Below are 10,426 nucleotides of genomic sequence, written 5' to 3' on the forward strand. Positions count from 1 at the left end.
TGTGCTGCCACTCTGTTTCCTAGCTACCCCTCTTTACCTCCTATGCAAGAATGGGAAGAATTTTTGAAGTTTAACCCTCATCATATTTCACAAATCTCAAGAATTTATGGTTGATTATTATCTTTAGATGGCAGTGTTATTGATCAAATTAAACGAGCCTGGGAGGGGGAACTTGGAGAGGATTTTGAAGAGGAATGGTGGGCCGCTGCATTAGACAAAATACGTTCTAGTACAACTTATAAATTAACTACTTTACAGTGATGTCCAAGGTGCTCCGGGTTGGTATTGATGTTTGCCCTGTTATTGCAATTTTTGGGGTCTGCTAAGCCTCCTACTGCTAAGCCTCCTACTCCTACTTAATGGCTTGTAGATACCAGGTTGAGTTGCTTTCTTTAAAAATGGCAATCTTTTATTTCATATTTTAAATCTCTTTATTTTTAGTTTAGTGTAATTATTTTTAATTTTTTATTTTTTTTTGTTTGTTTTGTTTTTTGTTTTGTTTGTTTCAATGTTTGGGGTGTGGTTGTTGGTTCTTGTTTTATTGTACTTGATGCTTGTTTTATTGTTCTTTACATGTTTATATTGTTAAAAACGGACAGTCGCTTAAAATCTGTCATGATGACTACACAATAAAAAGTTTGAACCAAACAAGTTTTGACCGGCTACCGGAGATGTGGGGAATTGGAAGTGTGCGCGGCTGGCTAGTTTGTATGCCGAAACTGCATAGCATGTCAAAGCAAAATCCATGGCAAGGGTCCACTGTACTTTTTTTTTTTTTTTTTTAAATATACTGTATTTTTTTTGTGTGTGTCTATTCAGGCTCTTAAAGTAGAGCTGGTGCCTTATTTGCTGAAGCTTCTGGAGGGAGTGGGATTAGAGACTCTGGACAATCCCTCAGCAACCAAAGCCCAAATCGTCAAAGCTCTTAAATCCATGACTCGCAGTCTGCAGTATGGAGAACAGGTGAGAAACGCAAATAATTTCAATAATTTTTTTTTAAATATATATATATATATATATATATATATATATATATATATATATATATATATATATATAATGCATTTAACAATTGACATTTTAAAAAGTAGAATTACAGAAAAAAATTCTAGATATAATAAGATATCTAGATATATAGATTTATTAATATGTAACCTTATTAGTTAATGCCATCAACCACCAAATAAAGCACACATACAAATAGTAAATAAATTATAACTATTTTTATCTGATACTAAAAAGAAGTAGGATTGAATTGTCAAACAAGCCTTTAAACAAATATATATATATATATATATATATATATATATATATATATATATATATACTGTGTATATATATATATATATATATATATATATACTGTATATATATATATATATATATATATATACTGTATATATATATATATATATATATATATATATATATATATACTGTATATATATACTGTGTATATATATATATATATATATACTGTGTATATATATATATATATATATATATATATATATATATATATATATATGCTGTATATATATAAAGGTGTGGTAAAACATGCAGTTTGAGATTTTAGTGTTGTTGCAGGTGAATGAAATCCTGTCTCGGTCCACTGTGTGGAGTGCCTTCAAAGATCAAAAACATGATCTCTTCATCTCGGAATCCCAAACTGCAGGCTTTCTGACAGGTATACAGTCCACACAAGCTTACTGGTTAAAATTACATGACTACAGGGTCTTCATTTTCTTTCCATTACTTTTATATATTCTATTTTATTGCAACACTTCACAGAGATCACACAGTGAAGAAAATATGGAAAAGAAATCATAGAATTTATAAATCACATTTTTAGGCGTGGAAATGTTATGGGAAATCGAGTGTTTGTGTTGTAATGAGCTTCGTGTAAGCCTGTGTATATGCTCATATGTGTGTTTGTAATGATCTTGTGTGCAGTAACATTATATTAAACAAGAACATTGCTGTCCAGACCGACAGCATAAAAAAAATTGTAAAACACCTGAATGGTTGTGGAATTAATTTAAGAAACATTTACAACTGCAATAAACAGACATCTTTGTCTCATTCTTCAAGTTTGTATAAAGGGATTACAAAACTTCCTTCAAAATCTGCAGCACCAGATTCCTCCCTGGTTTTAATAAGGGTGGTTTAATAAGTTTAACCTTGAGTAGACCATGTACATGGTCATTTACAAAATTTAACATTTTGCTGCTGGTGACTTAAATTGGGATTCTTCTTTACCAGTTGAGCTGTTCCACCACGTTACGTTTTTAGTTTTTCATTCATTTATTTATTTATTTTATATGAACTATGCATTTTATAAACTCTGTGCTGCCGAGGTTGTGATTTTGTGTTGGTTTACCATAATACCATAAAACTGAGTACACGACTCTGCCAGATCACACCTCATTTGAACGCCTAGCTTTCAAGATTTTTGGCTCAACATCTACAATATTTGTGGTAATCTATAGACTTTTAAACCATCAAATGTATTTTGCACAGAACGTATTGACATAATTTCAACTTTAAACATGTCAAGTAACATTGTATTGTTGGGTAATTTTAATGTGCACTATAACAACACTAGCAGTTCACTCACTACGGAGTACAATGCTTCTGTGTTATATAGTTTTTCTTTTGACTCATTGACATTTCAACTCCCTATAAAAATCACATTTTGGACCTAGTTTGCTGCTCAGGTTTTATTCCAGACCTGCTCAGCACAGCTGTACTGCTCATTTCGGATCACAAAACTCTTCTATTCTTATATCTCACTGATGCTTACAAAACCTCGGACACAGCAGGATATCATTTATTGCAGTGGAGACTTAAACGGTTAAGGTTGTAGGTTATTGGGCAACTGATCGTAAGGTTGGGGTTTTAAGCCCCCGTCGAGCCCTTGAGCAAGACAATCTCAAATTAAATGTTAATAAATCAGAGATGTTGGTTGCAGGATTTAGATCAGTCTTGTTTAATATATTGTATGTGCCTAAACACTTACCATTAATGGCTGTGTCTTGCCTGTCTCTGCCTGTCTCTCTCTGCCTTTTTTTTTTTATTATCTTCATAACATTGCAAGGCTGCTTTATCTTTCTCAGGCAACCACTGAGGTCCTGGTCATTGCTCTCATTACATCTCGCACTGACTATTGTACAGTGAAACCTCGGATTGCGAGTAACATGGTTTGTGAGTGTCCCGCAAGACAAGCAAAGATTTTTTTAAAAAGTTTTGTCTTGGAAAACGATCATGTATCACTCATGCGCTTCTTGTTTTGACGCAGAGCGTCACGTGATCACAACTGAGGCAACGGTTTATCTCTCTCTTATAATGCGGAATTGTTGGTAATCGTCTCCCCTGCTGAGTCTTAGTGCGCGTCTCTCACTGGTATAATCAACATCAGTGCACAGGTGTACTGTTAAATATAACACTGTGACCACGTGTGTGTGCGCGTAAAACAAATGTTGTGTCTGTGCATGTGCGTACAGTGCGCAAAAGCAAGTCTTATTAGAGAGATTAAAAATCCATTTTCTCTTTCTGTTAAGGCTCAGCCTGTTCTTTTATGTCTGTGTCATTGGCATGCACATGTGTAAAAAGAGTGGAGAAAGGGTAAAATGTGTAAGACGAGAAGGGGGGAAAGGGGAGCTTACTTTAGATTCACACACATACACAGTGCCTGCACGCACAAACGGAAACACTTATCCGTCAGGATTTATTTTGACCTTTTTTAAAGGTAAAGTGCAGGTTAATTTTTTTTTTTACTTAATATTTTGTGTTAATTATTTATTTTATTTTATTTTTGGGGGTGGTGGTCTGTGGAACGAATAATTTGCGTTTCCATTATTTCTTGTGGGAAAATCCAATTTGGTTTACGTGTTTTGGAATACGAGCCAGCTTTAGGAATGAATTATGCTCGTAATCCAAGGTTCCACTGTAACTCTCTTTTATTTAGCATCCCCAAAAACACATTTGCAGTAATTACAGGTTATTCCAAATTCTTCAGCAAGTTATTAAGCAATTAAAAATGTCACACCTTTGTTGATGTGCATATTTTAAAATTATTTTATTGACATTTAAAGCATAACTATGCTGAATTTATGACACTTTAATCTCCCATTTAATTACTGCAATCTGCAAACTGAATCAGTACAAACAGTAGGTGCTAGAGCAGTCTCAATTGTGGCACCAAAGCTCTGGAATTCCCCTTTTAATATTTGACACTCCAAGTTATACACGCCTGACAATTTTATTTTTTTTTTTTTATTAACAGAATCAAGTTTATTTTACTTACTTTATTATTATTTTTTTACTTTCTACATATGGATTATTAACTTTTACTTAATATTGTATTCTATATTTAGTCTAGTTGATTATAATTGTCTACAATTTTCACTTTTAATGATTACATTCTCAAGTCTTTTATTAACTGCTATGTTGAGTGCTCTACCTTTTTAATGTTAATGTAAAGCATGTAAAAACATATTATTATTAGTATTATACCAGCTCTCCTCTAAACAAGGTACCATTTTATCAGTTTACCAAGGAACCAACCACTTTAATAAAGTTTTAAAAATGAATTATGATTATGAAATTATAAATTGTCATGGCAATTTTATTTTATCAATATTGTATGATCTGGGTTTTCAACAAAACCACAGCACAATTTAGTGTTTTCCTTTCTGCAGCTCACCTGTTTAAAAGCTACAAATTTTAGTAGGCCAAGGTGGGAAAACTAAATTTCAGATATATGTAATTATTTTAATTCATGTATTTGAATTTTATTATTTAGTACTTTTGACAATTGTTTTTGCAAAGAAAAATTATTTATATTTATTACACTTATAGTAATAAAAATAAATAAAAAAACTAGTCACTTCTGTCTGGCACTGGTGCAGACACACGCTGTTGAGTCTATTTCTCGACAAAAGCTGAGGTCTGGGCTCAGCCAGCTGTCCACACATACTTTAGGTCCACTACCATTGTGCAACTGCCAAAACACTCCACGGAAACAACACTCGGTGACTTTCATTCTGAGTACTAACTTTATAATCACAAAGTGCTTTGAAGGGCTGGTCTATTCGAAGCCAACTGTGTGATCAGAAAGCTTACTTCTGAAGCATACAACTGTGTCTCCTGAGCACTTTGGTGGAAAATTAAAATTCAGATTTATTTGTTTACCTTAATGTGACGCATCTGATTTTCCAGGGCTGTGTGAATGCACAGTTCTGATGTTTTTCAGATCAGAGTCATCTTATATTGTCCTAGTCATGCAACTGAATTCTTGCAACTTTTTGCTTCTGCACAGTCAGCACCAGAACCATGGGGATTTCATAGCAGGGGTAGCAATAGCGGATAAAACAGGTAATTGATTGACATCCTCCAGAGCAAAATCCCAAGCATAGTTGTTGCCAAAATTTTATCCAATGTTTGAAATTAGTGCTCGCACAAACCCATGACGTGTTTCAACCCAGATGGCACAAGTTAAGACATATTGATACAGTATGTGCATACATGCTGTTTCAGAGAACAGATACATCCACATTTAAGTCAGATAAAAGTCTGATAATTATGATTTTGAACTGTCGTGAAACTGTATACAGATCCAATCTGCCCCCCAAAAAAGAAAAATCATAGATGAAAAATGTGGCTTCTAATGTGAGCATAGCTAAAGACAATTACTGAAGAAATTGTAAGTGGGGCTCATGAAACAATTAAAATGTCTCATTTCTAGGCTGTATCACGGGTTGGGCAGATTGATCCAAATATTATAAGTATTGATGCCAGTGTTGGTATTGGTATTAGATCAATACTAGCATTTAGTTTATGTCTAGAAAATTGCTCCAGTTTCGTCAGAGTAAACAGGTCTGTGCTTACCCTGCTCCTTTCACATCTCCTATGACCATGTTGCTTCCCTGCTTTGCTGTTTTGTTTTTCTGCCATATAATTCAGCGACACTAAGCGGATGGCTGTAGTGAGTGAGAGATGGTAGAAAGAAAGAGGAGCGTTGTATGTAGTTATTTAAGGCCAGCAGTCAAGGCAGCCCCACAGTATTATGGATCTTCCACCATGCTTAACTGTTGGTATGTTGTTCTCTTCCTTGTAAGCTGTATTGCGCCATCTGTAAACAAACTTTTGGTATGCATTGCCAAAAAGCTAAAGGACACTTCTGATGCTCTCAGACAGCTACTTTGTCATCACCTTTATGAAACAGAGAGTGTCATGTGACATTTTAAAACACTGAATTCATCATTTAGTAGCTAATTTATGTGACATGTGTGACTGACAGTTTATCACCAGTGATTGTCATTTGTGAATTACCACTGGTGTATCAAAATGTATTTCCATTCTGATTTATAGTTAAAGGGCCCCAATAGCAGTGCCACAGCAACCTTTAGTTTTTTCTCCCATTTTTTTAAGTTTATCATTTGCTCTTTTCTATCAATCACAAGTTCTCTATAAGAAAAAAAGCAGTTTCACATGATTCATTGTTTGAAATTATGTACTTAAACATGGGTGCCAATAATGTTGAGCAGGACTGTATGTAGGGTATGAATAAAAATTTTTAGGCAGCAACATTTTCTAGGGTCTTGGAGATCCTAGAAAATATCAAAGTACCCATTTATCATTGGACAGCTGATAGGTTAAGGTCAGGTTTCCAAAAAGGGTTTGACACCTGCAAGATTTGGGTACATAGCCATTGATAAGAGCTAAATAGATTATTTTTAAAAGGTTAGGAAATTGGTCGGTTAGTGACCTCAGAAAGGCCGGGGTTACATTCTCAGCTAATGCCCAAACCCCAGCTACTAGAAGCAGTGCCCGTCCCAAGCCCAGATAAAACCTGTGCTAAATGGTTGTGAGGATGAGTTCGTCCCCTGTGGCGACTCCTCAACAGGAGCACTTGAGAGACTTACAACAAGAAGATATTTCTTGTATTATCGAGTTATTATTCTAGTATTTTTTTTCAACTATTTCTGGCATTATTTGTTTTAATAAGCAAAAACAAATTGCTAACTAAGAAATTGGTGAAATTTGTTTTTTGTATCTAGTGAGATTAGTCTCTTGACAGGAAAACATTCTACTCACTAAACTGTTATTCTAAGAGTATCAAGCTGTCTGCCTTTGAAGTAAAAATAAAACAAATTAACCTGCACTTTACCTTTGAAAAGAATCCAGACAGAGCAGTGTTTTTGGTAGTGTGTTTGTGCGTGCATGCATCAACAAAAATATAAACATGTGTAATTACAAAGATAATCGCATAACAGCCTTCTTTCAATCTGATTTAGAATTTGCTTGGTTTCTTTTTCTTGCTTTTCCCTCTCTTGCTGCTGTATTTTGCTTGCTTTCTTATTCTCTTTAAGGTGTGTCCACTCCTTCTCTCCTGGCTGCCAGTAGTCCATTGCGGAGCGGTCTCTAGGGGGCTCTCCCCCTCCTCTTCTCCTTAACTTTTACGCAGGTAGAGTTTCCTGTTTTTCCATGCTCACAGCATCTTTTACTTTCTTCTTTTCTATATTTCATACATCTTTTTAGTTTCTGCCTCATCAGAATTTTCTTCCAAAATGTAGGAATCATTGAACTGTTTGTAACTACCTTTCAGTAAAGTAAACTTTTTACCCTTTACTGTATATAGTAAGAAATGTATTTCTTCCCAAGCCTAATGTGTTTTAATTAAGGCTTATGATTGCTTTAAAAGTACATAGTCAAAAGCCAAATAATTTGCAATTAGCAGGTAAAAAAGCAAGGCAAAAAAAAACTTTAAAATGCTGCTGTGTTTTGCCAAGAAAAAAAAACAGGTGCGACGGGTGAAGTCCTCAGAAGGACTGTGGCTTGTTCTTCAGGTTGCTCAGTAAAACTTATTGCACAAAACATATCAGATTATTTTAAAGTGAAGGTTTCTTTGCAACAAATATTGATGTTGCTAAACTATTAAAAAAAATAAATGTAGAAGCATTTCATTCTTTTTAAAGGCATTCTTGAGCTAAGTTTTACTGAGCCTCCTGGGTACTGTGTTGCATCTTTTTCAACTTTTATCTTGTTTTTTGTTTGTAAAATGTTTTCATATGATGCTTTTTTTGGGGGAAAAAAGGGCCAGTCAAGACACAACTCCACTATATTATATAATGAATTATTGGTTTTAACGTGTTAATGGTGGTGGTAATATTTTGACTGGTGTGTGTGTGATGCACAGCATATCAAAACATTTTAGACAATTCATTTATGGGAACAGTTTGGGGATGGCCCCTTCCTGTTTCAACATGACTGCGCGCCAGTTGACAAAGCAAGGTTCATAAAAACATGGATGAACAAGTTTAGTGTGAAAGAACTTGATTCCTGACCTCAACCCGAGGCTTTGGGATGAATTAGAGAGGAGACTGCGAGCCAGGTCTTCTTATCCAACATCTGTGTCTGGACCTCACAAATACGCTTCTGTAGGAATTGTTAATATTTCCCATAATTGCACTCCTAAACCTTGTGAAAAACCTTCACAGTTGAAGTTTTTTTAGTTGCAAATAGTGGTTCAATATCCTATCAACTCTATGGATTAGGAATCAGAGGTTATTCAAGTTCATATGCATGTGAAGGCACGCAAGCAAATACTTTTGCCAATATAGTGTGTATATATAAACAATCTTTGGCCAAAAATGACTTAGTTTAGAAGGGTTAAATTATTGGGTTGCATTAAGCAAAGCAACTGAAAAAACAACTAAAGAAATTTGTTGGAAAAGGATTACGAACCCTTCAACACATTGGATCCTGGAACCCGCAGGATTTGGACCCAACAGATATGTGGTTATAAGAAAACCACTTGTTGGTGAGACTAATCAGAAAAAAGGCCTGGATTTGCTTGGAAGCATAAAGATTGGACTTGGAATAGTCAGGTGGTGTGCTGTAATCGAAGCTAAAGGTGATAAATGTTTATTACATCGGTTCATTTATACATCAGTTTATTTATAACTGTGGTGCGAGCAAAAATGAATGCTCCACTTGTGATTTGCACCAAAGAAGAGCATTGCAGGGTGCAGGGATTTTTTCTTACAAATTGTTCCGAATTTTTGTATTGTAAAGATTAATCTTTGGAAATATTTTTTAATTAAATTAAAACAAAAAACAAGTCTAGAATATACAAACATTTTTTCAAATGCTGGATATTGTGGGTAATGTGTGTGTCTGTGTGTGTGTGTTTGTTTGTTTGTTTCAGGTCCAGCAGTAGCAGGCTATCTAACTGCTGGCACAGGTGCTACAGTTCTGTCCAGCATCCCACCACCCGTAGACAATGATACGGGAGATCTGGGCTGAAAACCAAATCTGCGCAAATAGTCCAGAGAATTCACCGCTTTTCTAAGTGAAGCAGGCTTAATTGGACTGCCAGATAAATGATTAAAGAAAGAGTGAATGGTTGGTTAATTAGAGTCCTTGTGTAAACTTTACCTTAGGTGTCTGCTGCTATGTCCTGTTCATTTTGTTCTCTTACAGTGCACAGCAATTAATCACCTCCGTTTTTTCTTTTAATTTTTTTTGCTCTTGTTCCTATTGTATTACAAGAAGGAGGAAATGTTTACGTTTGTATGTTGTTGTTTTTTTCCTGGAAAAGAAAGACCCCTTTAGAGAACCAGCCCATACTTTTCTTTCCATTTCAACTTAATTTCCATGTCATGCCTTTAGTGCACCGACTTGTTTTGTATAAGACTTCTGTTGATTTCTTACTTTAACCACATCTTAGTCTATAAAAAGTTTTCAGACCTTCAGCTTTGTAATACCATACCATGGTTTCTTACCCATGTGTTTTATTTTAACCCCAAAATAAATTAATACTTGATCAATTTGAAGGACAAATTAAGAACTGCCCCTGCACATTACACTCGCACACCACAATCTTTAAGTTCCTCCAGATATACTGCTTTTTTTACCTTATTCACCCAGAATGCAAAGAAATCCCTTAAATATTTATAACTGCCTGAATACTTAAGTGAAGAATGATGTTCATAACCTGAAAGAATGAGGTTCAGTAAAAGTTCCTAGGAGAAATGACACTGACTCTGATGAAAATATATGTGAAATATTATTGCGGTTATCAAACTGTATGTAATGTGACATATAAACTTTCTATATTGAATGTACAATAATAAAAAAAATCAGTCACACTTGTACATAAAATTTTAAGAATAAAAGGGAATCCTCAGTCCTTTCGTTTGTCTACAGTGTTTTGTCATTGGCTCTGCCAACAGCAACTGAACTTTAAACTCAACTACTGTATTAAATACTGCACAATTCCCTGAGTGTAGAGCAGTGGTTCCAAAAGTGTTTGTCAGGCACCCTTATCTACATCATGATCTTTTGGCAGACTGTTTGACACTGTATTTTTGTCTAATGTAATAGATCAACCTGTACTTCATAAATTTGCACCAGCCAGAGC

The 10,426-nt window shown here is 34.8% G+C and overlaps 1 protein-coding gene across 4 annotated transcripts in view; it reads left to right on the forward strand.

The window, feature by feature from the left end:
• Positions 1-10,195, forward strand: part of LOC128514134 (dnaJ homolog subfamily C member 13-like) — a 223,522-nt gene extending 213,327 nt beyond the window's left edge. For 3 of the 4 annotated variants that reach the window (XM_053487837.1, XM_053487836.1, XM_053487838.1), the window contains exons 54-56: positions 820-963; positions 1,588-1,687; positions 9,212-10,195. In XM_053487837.1, the coding sequence (XP_053343812.1) occupies positions 820-963; positions 1,588-1,687; positions 9,212-9,309 (342 nt within the window). In that variant the 3' untranslated portion in view covers positions 9,310-10,195. Of the gene's footprint in view, positions 1-819; positions 964-1,587; positions 1,688-7,373; positions 7,469-9,211 lie in introns of all 4 variants that reach the window. The other variant, XM_053487839.1, reaches the window with a different exon arrangement.
• Positions 10,196-10,426: the final 231 nt, after the last annotated feature.

The sequence above is a fragment of the Clarias gariepinus genome, chromosome 26, assembly GCF_024256425.1.
Source record: "Clarias gariepinus isolate MV-2021 ecotype Netherlands chromosome 26, CGAR_prim_01v2, whole genome shotgun sequence".
In the NCBI taxonomy this organism is placed as follows: Eukaryota; Metazoa; Chordata; class Actinopteri; order Siluriformes; family Clariidae; genus Clarias; species Clarias gariepinus.